Source organism: Mesoplodon densirostris, chromosome 1 (assembly GCF_025265405.1).
Source record: "Mesoplodon densirostris isolate mMesDen1 chromosome 1, mMesDen1 primary haplotype, whole genome shotgun sequence".
NCBI lineage: Eukaryota > Metazoa > Chordata > Mammalia > Artiodactyla > Ziphiidae > Mesoplodon > Mesoplodon densirostris.
Genome location: NC_082661.1, coordinates 215,773,382 through 215,794,349, shown reverse-complemented (window position 1 = coordinate 215,794,349; position 20,968 = coordinate 215,773,382). Strand labels below are relative to the sequence as shown.

The 20,968-nt window shown below is 36.6% G+C and overlaps 1 protein-coding gene across 2 annotated transcripts in view; it reads right to left on the bottom strand.

Annotated features, from left to right (window-relative positions):
- GRID2 (glutamate ionotropic receptor delta type subunit 2) overlaps positions 1-20,968 on the bottom strand; it is a 1,351,788-nt gene that overhangs the window by 115,861 nt on the left and 1,214,959 nt on the right. For both annotated transcript variants that reach the window (XM_060094744.1, XM_060094753.1), the window contains one exon: positions 6,300-6,466. In XM_060094744.1, coding sequence (XP_059950727.1) covers positions 6,300-6,466 — 167 coding nt within the window. The remainder of the gene's footprint in view (positions 1-6,299; positions 6,467-20,968) is intronic.

The following is a 20,968-nucleotide window of genomic DNA, read 5'->3' as shown; positions in this document are numbered from 1 at the left end:
TTGCATGTAACTTATGTTATAGGGGTATCCTAGGTTCCTCCTTATCTGAGTTTCCTCCATGTCTGCCATTCTGCATCCCTGGATTCAACCAACAGTGAATCATGTAGTACTATATAGTATGTACTACTAAAAAAATCCGTGTATGAGTGGGCCTGAGCAGTTCACACCCATGTTCAAGGGTCAACTGTATATATAATTAAAAAAATAATATCTGGTGTGTGAGAGAGAAGAACAATACTACTAGGGATATATAAACATGATTTGAGCAACTGTAGAACAAAAATCTGTAAGCCAGAAGATTGTTTAACCTATCAAAGTATCTACTAAGTAGTGGATTATCATGTTGTTGTTTTAAAATACCCATTACTTTTCTAGAAATAATTTTCCAGTTGGTTTTACTTGGAGGTGAAATAGAGCTTATACAAAACTTGCAATAGATGAACAAGAAGGAAAAATAAGAGTTGGAAGGAGAAGAAAAGAGTGGGCTGTTTATGGCCACTTGGGCCTGCACATCCTTCCCCTTTCAGATTCCTGGATTATATGTACTCCTCTGATCTCCACCACGTCCTGTCCATCTCTCTTCAAACTGTACCTTTTTACTAATCTTTTCTCCTTCTCATTGAGAATATTCTCACTGCTTAACAGCTGGAATACTACACCACCTTGTAAATGGCCTTCCTCAGTTAAACTCTGTCTTCGTCTAACCCAACACCTGGGACCCTTCAAATACTCCTTTCTCTAGATATTCTCCTCTTCAGAGCCCCACAAAGCTGGTGAGGACACGAGCTGTAAGCTGTGTTTGAGTCCTAGCTCTACTTGTCATTAATGTGTGACTTTGTAAGATACTTAACTCTGAGTCTCAGTTTCCTCAAATTTATAAATGCAATTAATAAATGCCCAATTCACAGAGTTGTGGTGAGCATTATATGAAATACATCAAGTGTTTAGCACAGTATATGCTTATTAGACAGCAGCTATCAATATTCTGGTGTATCACGTTTAATTTTCGCTTCTCTACCTGTATTCACCAGCCAACATTCTCTCCAGTCAAGTTGTTCTTTCTCATTGTCCTTTCAATACACGATGACTGTTTTCACTTGTTATTTCATGTTTTTCTGAGTTTCATGTTTTTCTTACCTGTACCCGTCCCCATATCCAAATTCTATTTTCCCTTGAAGTCTTCCAGCTCAAGTCTAATAAAATCTTTTCTATCCTACCCAGCAATGATTTCCTTTTCTCTAATTTTTTCAGCATTGTCTATACCATGCAGTTTAATGTATAAGTTCATATTACTTAATGTTGACATACGTATGTCGATAACGTCACTCCTGCTCTCAGAGTGGAAGGACTGTATATATTTTGTATGTCTAAAGAGAAAACAATTAATTTGTTGGTTTGACTTCTGGTTATATCCTTCCAGCCAGCCGCGTGCAGAGCTTTAAACCAGTTGGTGACTTATTTTGGAGCTGCTATAGGCAATCAGTGGAGGCTGCTTTTTTCTGTTCTTGAAAAGGGAACAAAGTGCTTAGAAAGTTGGGAAATAAAAGGATTAGGGCTCTGTGATTTTAAGTTAAAGAAATATTTTCTACCTTCCTTTTGGGAATGAAATTATAAAAATTCTTACAGCTGTGAGTGGAAAGAAAGGTGGACATGTGATGTTTGTTTTTCTTGTCAGTTTTACTAACCATTGTATGAAAGATTACAGAAACCAAGATAAATAGAAAATTATTATGATAAGAGTAGAAGACTTTTTAATATCAAGTAAGCACAAAGGATAAGTACTCAATGTATTTGATTATAAGTAAATAGGATCATCTTTGAGCACAAAGTTAGGTAGATCTTTTATTAATTCATCAAATATTTATTGAATGCTTACTCTATGCAGGCATGAGGTAGGCACTGGAAAAAGACTATATCCAAGTAGTTCAAAACGAAACAAATAGGGCTTCCCTGGTGGCACAGTGGTTGAGAGTCCGCCTGCCGATGCAGGGGACATGGGTTCGTGCCCCAGTCCGGGAAGATCCCACATGCTGCAGAGCGGCTGGGCCCGTGAGCCATGGCCGCTGAGCCTGCGCATCCGGAGCCTGTGCTCCACAACGGGAGAGGCCACAGCAGTGAGAGGCCCGCGTACCACAAAAACAAAAACCAAAAAACTAAACAAATAAAAATAGCCAATTATAGACAAATAATGAAAACATCATAAATCAAGGGTTATGATTAATTCTATTCTGTGCCCCTAAGAGAGAGAGGAAGAGAGAGATTAGAGAGGCAATCTCTAAGTGTTTATTTAAAACACAGTTTGTTACTCTGACAAATCAGAGTATGTGATAAGGAAAACCTGTCCTGGAAATCTAATCTGTGCTCAATAAAAAGATACTGGATCACAGAAAGACAATAAATAAAACACAGTATGTTAAAAGTGTACGTCAATTTTGGGAGCCATCATGTCTGGATTTGAATCTCAGTTCTAATACTCAGTAGATTGGTGAACTTGGACAAATTACTTTACCTCATCTGTCTCAGTTTCTGTGTCTATAAAATGAGGATAATTATAGTACTTACCTCATGTAAGAACTCAGGGTCTGGTACACAGTAAGCATTATACAGTATGTTTTATATTATTTTTATAAGCTTTTAAAAGAAAGATAAGGGAAGACAAGGCGCATGAACACCAAAAAACTAAACATAGAAGTAGAAAATTTCAAAAATTTCCAGTTTTATTGCTTTTTTGTGATTCTGAGCAAGTTATTTACCCCTTTGGACTAGTTACATCCCTGGTTAAAAAAAAGGGAACTACTGTTCATTCCATTTCTAAAAATTCTGAAATTCTGTGATTAGGTTGAAATATTGTTTCTGCATCTTTGCCACTCTCCATGAATTCAACAAAATCATTCTCCATGCAGTTTGAAATATGTCCTTGTTTTTGTGCCACTAGGTGGTTCTATTCCCAAAGTTTAGGGTTAGCAGCCAATAGGCAAAAAGGGACTCTTTTATTGATGAAGCATAAAATTAAACTCATGAGTTAGTTACTCCGTGACACCCACTAAGATTTGAGAACAGAGGTGAGCTTGTACTAAATGCTCAATAAATATTGTTTTGTTATCTTTTTAGCCTTATGAATAGTTAAGGTTCTAAGATCAACAATGGAACTAATTTTATTAACAGCATTATGATATCACTCTGAAAAACTCAGTTCTCTTCCATTCATAGATGTCTTTAATGTAACAACTTCTGATGATTTTATTATACTAAGAACTATTATGAGACAAAGGCCACAGAAAACATTTGATGAACAGATAGTGTCAGAGAATTCACTGTAAACATTAGCCACCACACTAGTACTCTGACCCATATATCTGGTGAGATATATAAATTCTTTAATTTCTGCTACCAAATTATCTGGTATCTGTAGAGACCAACGAAACAAAATTCTTCTATCCAAATCTACAGTCATATATTGTAGCACTTATTGGTCCTTAAAAGTCACTCCTGTGCATGTCCACTCTCATACAGTTGCACAAGTGAGCATATCACTACAGCCTATGCCTCTGATGCCTGACATGATGCTTGTCAAAGCTCAGGACCATCCGCTCAGTGTATGTACTTGTAGACTAATAACTGCACTAATATGCAAGTGTGTAATAAATAGACATTTCATATGATTGTTCTGAAGTCATTAAAACATATAAGCATACAAGATATTGGGCAGATAATAAATGTAGTTACTATATCATTATATAATATTTATTACATATTAAAGTACTTTGATATCGAATATGTGTGGTATAGGCACATAGATACTTGAGATGTAATTAGTATTTACTTATTAAAAATCCCTCTGAATACTGTCATTTCACTGAATATAATCACATGAGCAATCAGTGATCTAGTTTAACCAGTGGTCCAGGATAAGTTGTTTTAGTAAAGCTATTTATAACAATTTCTAAAGTATAATACAATGATTAAGTGTGATGTCTCTATAACTTTTAAATTAGTTAATAAAAAGGAGTTCTTTTTTCCCTGATGGCTATAGCAAAAGGGAATGAATGCAGATATTTTCTGGGTTCACGGAGAGAGTTTAGGTGATAGAAACGCTGCACATATGTATAGAGGGGGACTGTGGCCAGATCATGTTTCTTTCCTATCTCTTCCTCCAGATGTCCAGGGGACTAGGATGCAGGGTGTCATTATTAAGGAACTCCACAGAGAAGGACAATTTAAATTGTCAACATCCAGGATGCTAATCAAAGGAAAAATAATGCTCATTGCTTAATATTGTGTTTTAGTAGTTCAGTGAAATATATTCACTCAGAATTAAAATCTCTGTAAGGTAAAACACCACATGGATAATAAGAAATAGAACATTTGGTGTGATTGATTAAATATTTCTTTAATTGCTATTATGTTTGTGTATTGATTTTTTTTTTTTTTTTTTTTTTTTTTTTTTTGCGGTACGCGGGGCTCTCACTGCTGTGGCCTCTCCCGTTGCGGAGCACAGGCTCCGGACGCGCAGGCTCAGCGGCCATGGCTCACGGGCCCTGCCGCTCCGCGGCATGTGGGATCCTCCTGGACCGGGGCACGAACCCGTGTCCCCTGCATCGGCAGGTGGATTCTCAACCACTGGGCCACCAGGGAAGCCCTGTGTATTGATTTTATTGGCTTCATTTTTTTTGGCATAAAAGACCCAGAAATCAGGTCTGGAAACAAAAAATATCTGTAGTGAAGAAAAAGCCAATTAACTGCAACTAAGGAATAAACAATCCTTTTCCTGATGACCTGGTTCATGTGAAGGATCCATTAAACTTCTCTGCTGGTCTTTTACCATAAAACCCTGGCATTCCCTTCATTCCATTATGCTTTCCATCCTCTCTTCTAAATTCATAAAAACAATGATGTGCCTCTTCTAACAAGTAGAAGAACAATGGTGGTCCCTGGGACGAAAAGCTGCATAGAGACCTGCAGTTGACCCGCAACTCGCAGCAGAATTCAGCCAAATCACAGCCCTTACGTTCCATCAATGAGAAATAACTTTTTGTGTGTGTGTGATGTGGACCATTTTTTAAGTCTTTATTGAATTTGTTACAATATTGCTTCTGTTTTATGTTTCGGATTTTTGGCCACGAGGCATGTGGGATCTTAGCTCCCTGACCAGTGATCAAACCTGCACCCCCTGCATTGGTAGGCGAAGTCTTAACCACTGGACCACCAGGGAAGTCCTGAGAAATACCGTTTTTAAAGTCACTGATTTGGGTTGTTTGCTACAGAGAAAAGGTGATTAATGTAGGACCCTAGAGTTAATTTAATATCTTCATTTGCTGATAAAGAGAGAGGCCTAGGTTTTTAGTTAGCTAACAGAAGAGTTATAACATAAATTTGGACTACTGACTTGTTTTGTTAAACACAAAATGCCTGGCTTTCTGTTATCTTGAAATTTGGAGGAATACAACTCAAACAGTTTAAAATTTGGGGCCTTAGTACTACCTAGAGTACTACCCAGTACTGCTCTCTTTCATCTGGCTTTAGCTTTTAGAAAATAGGTACAAAAATATCTAGTAATAAATCAAATAAATCAGTGGCAAATAGAAAATACTTCTACCTGAAAGATATTTCTCTCTTTTAGGTCCAACCTTGTTTGGTAGTAGAGATAATAAAATGCAGTGATCTTGTAAATTCCTTTCAGGCCCAAGTCTTTTATCTACATCATTAATATAAAATATACATTTAAAATTTTCTTTCTTAAACAACTTATAATAGAAAGTTCTGATTTGAGGATGAGTATAATTTCTTAATAAACTGTCTCCTAAATTTCCATGACAAAGTTTCATGTATACTTCGACACCAATGATAGACTCTAAAATTTTTACTCTTCCTTTGAAAAATTGATATGGAAACATCCCTATCAGTATGTGCTTCAAAACTTTAACCTCGTCCTGAAGTTTATTTTATGCTTTGGTGTTTTTAGAAAGGAATTAATTTTGCTAACTCTATGACAGTTTTAGTCCCTAAAAATTCAGAGGCTAAACTCAATTAAGTTTTTATTTTATTTTGTATATCAGTTTTTTGAGAATAACCAGTTATATGCAGCAGTAACTTTTCCCTTTTTATGAGAAAAATAATACTTTAATACATGCTTCAGGAAATGTCTTATTGAACAATCACTTAAAATTCCCTTTTGTTATTGTTTACTGTGTTTTTCCAAACAAAGAAAACAAAATGTAGTAAACTAAATGGGGTAACCAAGTGGATTTTCCTTTTTCTATATTTCCTCTCTTCTTATTTGGACCACACACAAATCTTACCTTTGTGAAAAAACATCCCGGTAAGGACTGCCATGCTGCAATGCAATTCCATATCCTCGATCAGCAACAGTATTCCCAATGGTGTAAAAGGAGCAGTCTGGGTCATTGATAGCCACGTATTCCAATACAGCTGCATCCCATACAAAAGCATAATTTCCATATTTTACCTGTGCAGATATGGAGAACAAAAGAAGAAAATGGGATTTAAGGTTGGAATTTTAAGTCATATAGACAGGATAAAAAATGTTACATTGGCATATATTTAATTGTGCAAAAAATTAATAGGACCTGTATTTCAAACTAAACACCTATTCTGCATGAGAATTTGGCTTCTGGTTAATTTACAGCTCTGTTCTCTTGGAAATGTAATAAAGTTGGAATGTAAAATGATGCCTGAGTAGTAAATGTCATCTGAACTGGGAGAAGAGTAAGTGCAGGAAAGGAAACCACATCATTGAGCTTCTCTGAGTGCAGTAATTCTTATAGCTGGCCTTGTGTCTTTGGGGACCCTGGAAATTGTGCTTTTGGAGTTGTTACAAGAGATATTGACTCCTTTGGATTATTAGGCTTCTAAGCCAGATAGGCTTTTGCACCCACCCAATATGGGTATCACCTTCTTGCCTGTGATGTATATTCTAAATGAATTCTGCAAGTAAAACTCACACTGAAGAGAAATAACTAACACTGGCCTGCTGGCAAGATATATTTCTTGTCCTTCTAAGTTAATCTGTTGCCAAGTGTGACCTATGGTAATCTTGTAGCCGAACTTGGTGGGCATTGCGATAAGGAAAAAAATAATTATACAACCTTGTCTATCACCATGTAGGGAACATGACTTTATTCTGGGTTGTTTACAATATCTTTTAGTGATTATCTTTTTTTCCCTCAGTAACCTAAGTCAAAATTTTATCAAAAGTAAATACTGATATTAATAAAGTTAATTTAGAAAATTATTACATATACAGAACTTAATGAATTCATAAAATAGAACAAATAATTAAATATTCAGTTTGTATTTTGCTTATTTATTTATTTGAGGGGAAAGTAATTTCTTGGTAAATCTGATTAGGGAAAAAGAAAAAAATGTATAAGTACAGGTAGAGGGAATGATGTCAGCGAAATGGTGAATAGGAGGTCCCCCACCTTCATAACCCAGAGAAATGACAATTTGGCAGCCATCCACAGACAAAAGTGCCTTTGTGTGAGCCTTGGGACCCAGGATGCAAAACTCTGGTGGAGTCTAAAACTGACAAAGAATGCTCTCAGAAGGTAGGCCTGTACCCCAGTGGCTGGTTGGCTAACTGTGGTCCTGGCTGCAGTCCTAGAAGCAGCCCTATTTCCCTGTGGACTCTGCTCCAGATATGTAAAGGTAACAGGAAAGGATGTCCATTCTCACCACTTGTATTCAATATAGTACTGGAAGTTCTACCAGAGTAATTAGACAAGAAAAAAAATCCACATTTGAAAGGAAGAAGTGAAATTATCTCTGTTTGCAGATGACATGATCATATGTGTAGAAAATCCTAAAGAGCATACAAAAAACTACTAAAACTAATAAACAAATTCAGTCAAGTTACAGGACACAAAATAAACATCCAAAAAATTGTGGCATTTCTATACACAAACAACTATCTGAAAAGGAAATTAAGAAAATCCCATTTACAAAACAACAAAAAGAACAGAAGAAACTAAACCAAAGAGGTGAAAGATTTGTATAGTGAAAATTACAGTAATGAAGGGAATTAAAGAGGACACAGATAAATGGAAAAACATCTTATGTTCATGGATTGGAAAAATATTGTTAAAATATCCTGACTACCCAAAGTGATATACAGATTCAATAAAATCCCTATCAAAATTCCAATAGCATTCTTTACAGAAATAGAAAAAACAATCCTAAAATTCATATGTAACCACAAAAGACCCAAGATTACCAAAGCAATCTTGAGCAAGAAGAACAAAGCTGGAGGCATCATGCCTCCTGATTTTAAGATATGTTGCAAAGCTATAGTAATTGAAACACTATGGTACTGGCATAAAAACAAACATATAGATCAAGGGAGCAAAATAGAGATCCCAGAAACAGATCCACACATTTATGGTCAACTAATCTTCTGAAAGCATGCCAAGAACACATAATAGGGACAGGATAATCTCTTCAATAAATGAAGCTGGGAAAACTGGATATCCACACAGAGGAAATGAACTTGGACTCCTATCTCACACCATATACAAAAATCAACTCAAAATGGATTAAAGACTTAAGCATAGGACCTGAAACTGTAAAATTCCTAGGAGAAAACACAGGGTAAAAGCATCTTGACATTTGTCTGGATAATGATTTTTGGACATGACATGATCAAAAACATAGGAAATGAAAGCAAAAACAGACAAATGAGCTATCAAACTAAAAAGTTTCTGTACAGCAAATGAAATAATCAACAGAGTGAAAAGGCAGGCTATAGAATGGTAAAAAAATATTTGCAAACTATATATCTGATGAGGTTAATATCAAAAAAATATATAGGGAACTCCTACAACTCCATAGCAAAAACATATAACTTGATTAAAAAATGGGAAAAGGACATTTCTCGAAAGAAGACATACAAAAGGCCAAAAGATACATGAAAAGGTGCTCTGTATTACTAATCATCAGGGAAATGCAAATCAAAACCACAATGAGATATCATCTCAAACTTGTTAGAATGGCTATTATCAAAAAGACATGAAATGACAAGACTAAGTGAGGAGATGGAGCAAAGGGAATACTTGTACCCTGTTGTTGGGGAGTAAATTGTTACAGCTAGTAGGGCGGCTCCTCAAAAAAAAAAAAAAAAACCCAGAACTACCATATGATCGGGTATATATCCAAAAGAAATGAAATCAGGATCTCAAAGATATATATGCACTCTCAGGGTCATCACAGCATTATTCATAATAGCCAAGATACAGAAACAACTTAAATGTTCATCAACAGATGAATGGGTAAAGAAAATGGATAAAGAATAATGAATGTACAATGGAATATTATTCATCTTTCAACAAGAAGGAAATTCTGCCATTTGCAACAACATGGATGAACCCAGAGGACATTATGCTAAGTGAAATAAACCAGACACAGAAAGACAAACACTACATGATCCCACTTACATGTGGAATCTAAAATAGTCAGACTCACAGAAGCACAGAGTAGAATGGTGGTTGACAGGGGCTGGGAGGTGGGAGAAATGGGGAGATGGGGGTCAAAGGAAACAAAATCTGTTATGCAAGATGAATATATTCTGGAGATTTAACATACAGCATGGTGAGTAGAGTTAACAATACATGGTATTACATATCTGAAATTTGCTAAGAGGGTAGATCTTAAGGGTCCTTATGACAAGAAACCATAACTATGTGAGATGATGGATATGTTGATCAGCCTCATTGTGGTGATCATTTCACAATGTATACTTAGATCAAAACATCAAGTTGTGTACCTTAAATATATATCATTTTTTTGGCAGTTGTACATCAATAAAGTTAAAAATACAGATAGAAACTGGAAATGAAATAAAATATTCAGAAAGATGTTCAAAAATAACTATGCATGATTCTATAGTAATAAAATATCAATAATGTTGATAATTTCCTGGAAAAAGAGAAATCACCAAATTTTCTCAAGTAGAAGTAAAAATGTCTCTAGCACAAAGAAAGAGCTAAATTAACCTTGATACTAAAATATGAGAAACCTCCAAAAATCTTAGTCTTGTTCTCCCCAAAATATCAGCAAACTGATTTTCATGGTATAGTAGAAGAAAAATGTAGCATTATTAAACAAGAACTATCAACACTGCTTCAGTATTAGGAAAGTTATTGGGATAATATATATTATAAACGAGGCTTTATAAAATTTTTAAATGATCTTTCAACAGACACCAAAAATATATTTGACAAAATTGAAAACCATTACTTATCTCCTATCTACCTATCTATCTGTCTATCTTATCTATCTACCTATCTAGTAATGCACAAATAAAAAGTTTCTTCTTTAATGATGTATAGAATAGAATAACTACCTCAAACAAGCAGCACATCTTTTGGAAACTGAAACTCTAATGGCATTACCATCAAAGCCAAGAAAATGGTGCCTACTATACCCCCCAAACTTAACATGATTGTGATCATTTTAGCCTATGCAATAAAGCAGGAAACAAATTCTGATTTCAAGCTATTGGGACAAAATTATCATTATTTGATGACATACTTATGAAGTCCACAAAAATCAATGAAAATAATAATAGAAAATGGAGATGTGGTACATATATACAATGTAATATTACTCAGCCATGAAAAGGAACAAAATTGGGTAATTTGTAGAGATGTGGTTGGACCTAGAGTCTGTCATACAGAGTGAAGTAAGTCAGAAAGAGAAAAACAAATATCGTATATTAACATGTGTGGAATGTAGAAAAGTGGTACAGACGAACCTATTTTCAGTGCAGGAATAGAGATGCAGATGTAGGAAACGGATGTATGGACACGTGGGGGGTGTGGGGGGTGGGATGAATTGGGAGATTGGGATTGACATATGTGCACTGCTATGTGTAAAACAGATAGCTAGGGGGAACCTGCTGTATAGTGCAGGGAGCTCAGCTCAGTGCTCTGTGGTGACCTACATGGATGAGATGGGTGGGGGTGGGAGGGAGATCCAAGAGGGAGGGGATATATGTATACATATAGCTGATTCACTTCATTGTACAGCAGAAACTAACACAACATTGTAAAGCAACTATACCCCAATTTAAAAAAAAAGAAAAAGAAAAGATTTCAACATATAGATTGGTTATAAATAGATATATGAAAATCAACTGCTTTTCTATTAACACATCAATAAGAGATAATATATAATTTGACTAAAAATATCCATTTACACTAAATACAAATATCTAGGAATAAATTTAACCATAAATGAGTAGGATTGTATAAGAAATCTTCAACACTTGACTGAAGAAGACTTGAACTCATTTCTAGATAAGATGTAACATATTCCTAAAAGAACAGATGCACAATTGTAAAAGAAATGTCAATTTTCCTCATGTTATTTGATACTTAATGCAATCTAAGCAAAATGTCCAAAGAATGTCTTAGGACTTATTAAAATCTTTGCATATTTACTTGGAAGAAAATAGATGAGAATAGCAAAAAAATTTTGAAAATAAAAAATGGCTGGAGACTTAGAATACTAAATAGTGAAACATGCTATAAAGCTTAAAAATAAAATAGCACAGAACTTTGAGAATAGAAAATTGGCAGAATAGACATAAAAGCTTACAGAACTGATAAAAGTATACAAATGTCATATATAGACTGTATTACAAAGACCGCAATCCAAATCAGTGTGGCAAATAAGAAATATTTTTAAAAAATAGTAAGTGATTATTTTAAAAGGTCAATATCAAAGCACTATGTCACACCATATACAAAATAAATCCCTATAGTGTAAAACATTAATTATAATGGACAGAGAACCCAAATTTTAAAAATCCACAAAACTGGAAGAACACGTAAGACTGTATTTTCTGATGCTGGAAAAAGAATAGGATATCTAAACATAAATGTAGAGAAAGAAAATATAAATAAATACTTGATACATTTAACTCAGCCCTCTGTATCCATGGGTTTTGCCTCCATGGATTCACCCAACTACAGACAGAAAATATTCAAAAAATAAAATTCCAGAAAGTTCCAAAAAGATTTATCCCAGATTAAGTTGGAGGTTGAATTTGCTGTATGCCTGCAACTATTTACATAGCATTTACATTGTATTTGCAACTATTTACATCACATTATATATTGTATTAGGTATGATAAGTAATCTAGAGATGACTTAAGGGGGTCCTGGAACTAATCCCCTGCAAATACTGAAGGACAACTATACTGCCTTTTAAATACATTTGCTTAGATCAGGCCAATATCAGATACTCGATAAAAAGTCTTGCATGAAATATGGTCTAAAACCTTCGGACCAGTTTACTGTGCTCAGTGGATATTTATCTTTGTTGGGAGTGAACCCCAACCAAACCATGGGATCTTGAAACAGATAAAAGAAATCATTCGATGCAACTATTCATGGAGTGTCTACCGTATCCTAGGCACTCTGTTAGGTACTATGGGTCAGTGTTTCTCAAAATGTGATGCTATTAGAATTAGAATTACCAGGGAATTTTTGTGGTAAAAAATGTAAACTCCAGACCCAACCCCAAACTTATTTCATTGGAATGTTTGCTGTTTGAGGCCTGAGAATATGCATTTTAACAATCTTGAAAGTTGACAATCATATGAACACTGATTTTTAAATAAAATGTTTTTGATTAAAAATAAGTAATATGGGGCTTCCCTGGTGGTGCAATGGTTGAGAGTCTGCCTGCCAATGCAGGGGACATGGGTTCGTGCCCCGGTCCAGGAAGAACCCACATGCCGCGGAGTGGCTGGGCCCGTGAGCCATGGCCGCTGAGCCTGCGCGTCCGGAGCCTGTGCTCTGCAACGGGAGAGGCCACAACAGTGAGAGGCCTGTGTACCGCAAAAAAAATAAATAAATAAAAATAAAAATAAGTAATATAATGAGGAAACATTTTAAACATGAGGCTTGATATAATTATAAAAACTGACATATTCTGGGAATGTTTGTGTGGGAAGGGTAAAATACTTGGTTAAGTTTCCTCTACATTGATTACTCATATCTGCATAGTCATCCCACAGTCCTTGCTCCCTCTGCTCTTTTGCACTAATCACTGTAGGGAAGGAGTTCTTAGCTGAGTGAGACCTCTGTACTGAAAGACAGATTAAGAAGAGAAGAGGGCTTCCATGGTGGCGCAGTGGTTGAGAGTCCGCCTGCCGATGCAGGGGACGCGGGTTCGTGCCCCGGTCCCGGAAGATCCCGCATGCCGCGGAGCGGCTGGGCCCGCGAGCCATGGCCGCGGAGCCTGTGTGTCCGGAGCCTGTGCTCCGCAGCGGGAGAGGCCACAGCAGTGAGAGGCCCGCGTACAGCAAAAAAAAAAAAATAAAATAAAATAAAAATAAAAAAAAGAAGAGAAGAACATACAGAAGTTTATCAACATGTGTGCCTCTTATATACAAGGGAGATGTCCAGGAAAAATTGAGTAATTGAAAGAAGTGAGTTAGAATTCAGGATTAAATACCACCTAAATAGGGAATGGGAGGGGGGATATAGGCCATTTAGGAGAGAGTGAATGATTTTTAGCAAAGATGAATGGCCTTTAGAAGAATAGAAGGGTGGTGTGATAGTTTGTGACAAAAGCTTGTCTGGGTGTGGTGTTGACTTCTAGTCTCTTCTGTGATGAGTCACTATTCCCTGGTTGATGAAACTCCCGAGGAGAGAATTTATGACAATTGAGTTCCTTTTGGAGGACTTATCTTTAGGCAAATACATGGAGTTCAGAGAAAGCCTGTCCCTGCATTTGCTGTTTTTCAAGTGTCTGCAGCTCAAAATAATATATCAATGTTGCATATTTTGGGGTGGCATATTCTGCTACCCTTCAACACCAAGTTTCATACCTGCTATTTTAGCTTTCTGGGTCTACACCTACAGTAACAGAGAGATAGGAGTGACCTTGAAGCCTCCTCTAGCAACCTACTTTGATTTTTGCTATTTTCTTCTGTTTCAAACAGTCACTCTGGCCTCCTGGATCCCCTTTCAGCTTCTTTACAACCATCCAGGGACCTCCCCAGTTGGAGACATATTGCTTTGCTATTAGAAAAGTGTTCTAGCATTGTTAATGCTTTGTGAACTGTAGACAACTTTATGTATGGTAACATTATCATTGCCATTATATATATGTGTCTAGTAATTCTAATGTTACAATGCATCATGAATGCTTTTAAGAAAAGAGAACCATTAAAACAGTATGATTGAAGAACTACAGTCCTGCAGCCTGTGGAATGAAAACCACACTCAGAGAAAGATAGACAAAATGAAAAGGCAGAGGACTATGTACCAGATAAAAGAACAAGATAAAACCCCACTAAAACAACTAAATGAAGTGGAGATAGGCAACCATTAAGAAAAAGAATTCAGAATAATGATAGTGAAGATGACCCAGGACCTCAGAAAAAGAATTGAGTCAAAGATCAAGAAGATGCAAGAAATGTTTAACAAACACCTAGAAGAATTAAACAATGAAACAGAGATGAACAATACAATAACTGAAATGAAAACAACACTAGAAGGAATCAATAGCAGAATAACTGAGGCAGAAGAACGGATAAGTGAACTGGAAGACAGAATGGTGGAATTCACTGTCGTGGAAGAGAATAAAGAAAAAAGAATGAAAAGAAATGAAGACAGTCTAAGAGACCTCTGTGACAACAATAAACACACCAACATTCGCATTATAGGGGTCCCAAAAGGAGAAGAGATAAAGAAAGGACACAAGAAAATATTTGAAGAGATTATAGTCAAAAACTTCCCTAACATGGGCAAGGAGATAGCCACCCAAGTCCAGGAGCACAGAGAGTCCCAGTCAGGATAACGCCAAGGAGAAACACGCCGAGACACATAGTAATCAAATTGACAAAAATTAAAGACAAAACCTATTAAAAGCAACAAGGGAAAAACAACAGCATATAAGGGAACTCCCATAAGGTTAACAGCTGATTTCTCAGCAGAAACTCTACAAGCCAGCAGGGAGGGGCATGAAATATTTAAAGTGATGAAAGGGAAGAACCTACAACTAAGATTACTCTACCCAGTAAGGATCTCATTCAGCCTCGAGAGAGAAATCAAAAGCTTTTCAGACAAGCAAAAGCTAAGAGAATTCAGCACCACCAAACCAGCTCTACAACAAATGCTAAATGAACTTATCTAACTTGGAAACACAAGAGACGTAAAGGACTTACAAAAACAAACCAAAACAATTAAGAAAATGGTAATAGGAACATACATATCGATAATTCAATAATTACCTTAAATGTGAATGGATTAAATGCTCTAACCAAAAGACACAGGCTCACTGAATGGATACAAAAACAAGACCCGTATATATGCTGTCTACAAGACAACCACTTCAGACCTAGGGACACATACAGATTGAAAGTGAGGGAATGGAAAAAGATATTCCATACAAATGGAAATCAAAAGAAAGCTGGAGTAGCAATACTCATATCAGACAAAATGGACTTCAAAATAAAGAATGTTAGAAGAGACAAGGAAGGACGCTACATAATGATCAAGGGATGAATCCAAGAAGAAGATAAAACAATTATAAACATATATGCACACAACATAGGAGTACCTCAATACATAAGGCAACTGCTAACAGCTATAAAAGAGGAAATCGGCAGTAACACAACAATAGTGGGGGACTTTAACACCTCACTTACACCAATGGACAGATCATCCAGAGACAAAATTGAAGGAAACACAAGCTTTAAATGACACAATAGACCAGAGAGATTTAACTGGTATTTATAGGACATTCCATCCGAAAAGAGCAGATTACACTTTCTTCTCAAGTGCAAACGGAACATTCTCCAGGTTAGATAACATCTTGGGTTACAATTCAAGCCTTGGTAAATTTGAGAAAATTGAAATCATATCAAGCATCTTTTCCAACCACAACACTATGAGATTAGAAACAAATTACAGGGAAAAAATGTAAAAAAACACAAACACATGGAGGCTAAACAATACGTTACTAAATAACCAGGAGATGACTGAAGAAATCAAAGAGGAAATCAAAAAATACCTAGAGACAAATGACAACAAAAACACGATGATCCAAAACCTATGGAATGCAGGAAAAGCAGTTCTAAGAGGGAAGTTTATAGCAATACAATCTTACCTCAAGAAACTGGAAAAATCTCAAAGAAACAATCTAATCCTACACCTAAAGGAACTAGAGAAAGAAGAAAAAACAGAACCCAAAGTTAGCAGAATGAAAGAAATCATAAAGGTCAGAGCAGAAATAAATGAAATAGAAACAGAAAATAATAGCAAAGATCAATGAAACTAAAAGCTGCTGGTTCTTTGAGAAGATAAACAAAATTGATAAACCTTTAGCCAGACTTATCAAGAAAAACAGGGAGAGGACTCAAATCAATAAAATTAGAAATGAAATGAAATGAAATGATGAAATGAAAAAGGAGACAACAGACACTGCAGAAATACAAAGCATCATAAGAGACTACTACAGGCAACTCTACGCCAATAAAATGGACAACCTGGAAGAAATGGACAAATTCTTAGAAAGGCATAACCTTCCAAGACTGAACCAGGAAGAAATAAAAAAATATGAACAGACCAATCACAAGTAATGAAATTGAAACGGTGATTAAAAATCTTCCAACAAAGTCCAGGAGCAGATGGCTTCACAGGTGAATTCTATCAAACATTTAGAGAAGAGCTAACACTCATCTTTCTCAAACTCTTCCAAAGAACTGCAGAGGAAGGAATACTCCCAAACTCATTCTACGAGGCAACCATCACCCTGATACTAAAACCAGACAGAGATACTACAAAAAAAATTACAGTCCAATATCACTGATGAATATTGATGCAAAAATCCTCAACAAAATACTAGCAAACAGAATCCAACAACACATTAAAAGGATCATACACCATGATCAAGTGGGATTTATCCCAGGGATGCAAGGATTCTTCAATATACGCAAATGAATCAATGTGATACACCATATTAACCAATTAAAGGAGAAAAACCATATGATCATCTCAATAGATACAGAAAAAGCTTTTGACAAAATTCAACACCCAGTTATGATAAAAACTCTCCAGAAAGTGGGCATAGAGGGAACTTACCTCAACATAATAAAGGCTATACACGACAAACCCACAGCAAACATTATTCCCAATGGTGAAGAAATGAAAGCATTTCCTGTAAGATCAGGAACAAGACAATAATGTCAACACTCACCACTATTATTCAACATAGTTTTGGAAGTCCTAGCCATGGCAATCAGAGAAGAAAAAGAAATAAAATGAATACAAATTGGAAAAGAAGTAAAAGTGTCACTGTTTGCAGATGACATGATACTATACATAGAGAATCCTAAAGATGCCACCAGAAAACTATTAGAGCTAACCAATGAATTGGGTAAAGTAGCAGGATATAACACTAATGCAGAGAAATCTCTTGCATTCCTATACACTAACAATGAACAATCTGAAAGAGAAATTAAGGAAACACTCCCATTTACCATTGCAACAAAAAGAATAAAATACCTAGGAATAAACCTACCTAAGGAGGTAAAAGACCTGTATGTAAAAACTATAAGACCCTGATGAAAGAAATCAAAGATGACACAAATAGATGGAGAGATATAACGTGTTTTTGGATTGGAAGAGTCAATATGAAAATGACAATACTACCCAAGCAAGCTGCAGATTCAATGCAATCCTTATCAAATTACCAATGGCATTTTTTAAAGAACTAGACAAATATCTTAAAATTTGTATGGAGACACAAAAGACCCCGAATAGCCAAAGCAATCTTGAGGGAAAAAAAACGAGCTGGAGGAATCAGGCTCACTGACTTCAGACTATACTACAAAGCTACAGTAATCAAGACAATATGGTACCAGCACAAAAACAGAAACATAGATCAATGGAACAAGACAGAAAGCCCAAAGATAAACCCACGCACCTATGGTCAACTAATCTATGACAGAGGAGGCAAAGATATACAATGGAGAAAAGACAGCCTCTTCAATAAGTGGTGCTGGGAAAACTGGACAGCTACATGTAAAAGAATGAAATTAGAACACTCTTTCTGCATCTACTGAGATGATCATATGGTTTTTCTTCTTCAATTTGTTAATATGGTGTATCACATTGTTGATTTGAGTATATTGAAGGATCCTTGCATCCCTGGGATAAATCCCACTTGATCATGGTGTATGATCCTTTTAATGTGTATTGAAGACTTCTGAAAGAATAGGACAGAGATTAGACATGCTCATATGGCCCCTATACTTGGGCATGTGCATTGACGACCTCTGCAGGAACAGGAAAGGGATAGACCTGCTCATAGTGCACACTGTATACAGGGAAATGTGCATTGAGGACTTCTGGAGGAATGGGACAGGAACTTGACCAGTTGATAAGAGTGCTCTTTAAAGGGATATGTGTATTGCTGTTGGTGGGAATGTAAATTGATACAGCCACCTTGGAGAGTAGTATGGAATTTACTTAAAAACTAAAAATAGAACTACCATATGACCCAGCAATCCCACTACTGGGCATATACCCAGAGAAAACCATAATTTAAAAAGACACTTGGCACCCCAAAGTTCACTGCAACACTATTTACAATAGCCAGGACATGGAACCAACCTAAATGCCCATCAACAGATGAATGGATAAAGAAGATGTGGTACATATATACAATGGAATATTACTCAGCCATAAAAAGGAATGAAATTGTGTCATTTGTAGAGACGTTGATGGACCTAGAGACTGTCATACAGAATGAAGTAAGTCAGAAAGAGAAAAACAAATATCATATATTAACGGATACATATGGAATCTAGAAAAATGGTACAGATGAACTGGTTTGCAAGGCAGAAATAGAGACACAGATGTAGAGAACAAACGTATGGACACTAACGGGGGGAAGTGGGGCGGGGTGGTAGTGGTGGTGGTGGGATGAACTGGGAGATTGGGATTGACATGTATACTCTAATAGGTATAAAATAGATAACTAATAAAAAAACCTGCTGTATAAAAAAAAGACTGCAGAAAAAAAACCCAAAACAGTATGATTATCATCTGCAGCAAGGCCCATGAAATGTTGCATAGTAACCCAAACTATATTAGTTTTTCAAAATATCCCTGGCCTTTTTCATCTACTAAAACATACAATCACTGTCCTTTGGATGGTTTTTAAACATTAAATTAAAACTATCTAGAACATACTCATCAACAAAACCTAAAATCACTTTTCAACAGAATAATAATTGAAGGTTTGGCCTGGGAAATTTTCAGTCCATCTGAATAGCTGATGGATGTTACTTAAAATTTTTCAACTAGTCTTTGTTGTTGAGGTCATGTTTGGATAAGCAGTTGAATTGTGGGCCATCAATTTATTTACCAGTGAATTCCATGCCAGCAGAGTAATTCATACAGGTCAAACAGAGGGCAAAAGTGTATCTGGGAGCTGCATGTCATCAACATATTCCAGGCCTCGTTTGTAAGGAAGGAAAGGAATCCATAATGGCATCTACCTCCAATATTATTAATTCCTGGTGCCCAGAATGCTGTGGTGATTGACAGACAGAACATGGTAGCTATTGATGCTCAAAAATTGTGTCCTCATAATAGTGCCAAGATGCCAATAGCCTGTGGTGGATTACTCACTACCAAGATTATGCCAGGAGCTAGGTTTTGTTCCATTTCTACAATATTTCTACAGAAATCTTTCTTTGAATTTCATTTTACTAATAATCATTGTGCATTAATTTTAAGATCCTAAAGGGATCTGTAAGGTATATAAAGGTGAGTAAGATTTTGGCCCCTGCTCTCAAGCTGTTTACAACTCAGTAGTGGAGATAAATCAAGCACTAAATTGCTGTAACACAATGTATTTTATGGTAAGTACCATGAAAGAAGCTTGAAGTGTTAAAGTTGTTTAAAGGAAGGGGAACTTAATTTTCATTGGTGGCGTGGGGGGGAATCAGCACAGCCTGCTCAAATATTCTGGTAACTGAAATAGTTGTACAAGAAAACCCAAAATATTTATTTAAGTTCCTTATCTTTTTTTTTTTTTTTTTTTTTTTTTTTTTTTGTGGTACGTGGGCCTCTCGCTGTTGTGGCCTCTCCAGTTGGGGAGCACAGGCTCTGGACGCACAGGCTCAGTGGCCATGGCTCACGGGCCCAGCTGCTCCGCGGCATGTGGGATCTTCCCGGACTGGGGCACGAACCCGTGTCCCCTGCATTGGCAGGCGGACTCTCAACCACCGCGCCACCAGGGAAGCCCTAAGTTCCTTATCTTTAATGGCTAACTGATTGAATAGAGATACCCTTTGGTGATTATTTCTTTTTTTTTTTGCGGTACGTGGGCCTCTCACTGTTGTGGCCTCTCCTGTTGCTGAGCACAGGCTCCGGATGCGCTGGCTCAGTGGCCATGGCTCACGGGCCTAGCTGCTCTGCAGCATGTGGGATCTTCCTGGACCGGGGCACAAACCCATGTCCCCTGCATCGGCAGGCGGACTCTGAACCACTGTGCCACCAGGGAAGCCTTGGTGACCATTTCTTGTTCACGCACAATCTTTTTTTTTTTTAACGTCTTTATGGGGTATAATTGCTTTACGTTGTTGTGTTAGTTGGTGCTGTATAACAAAGTGAATCAGCTATACATATAGATATATCACCATATCCCCTCCCTCTTGTGTCTCCCGCCCACCCTCCCTATCCCACCCCTCTAGGTGGTCACAAAGCACCGCGCTGGTCTCCCTGTGCTATGCAGCTGCTTCCCACTAGCTATCTATTTTACATTTGGTAGTATATATATGTCAATGCCACTCTCTCACTTCGTCTTAGCTTACCCTTCCCCCTCCCTGTGTCTTCAAGTCCATTCTCTATGTCTGTGTCTTTATTCCTGTCCTGCCCCTAGGTTCTTCAGAATCTTTTTTTTTTTTTTTAGATTCCATATATA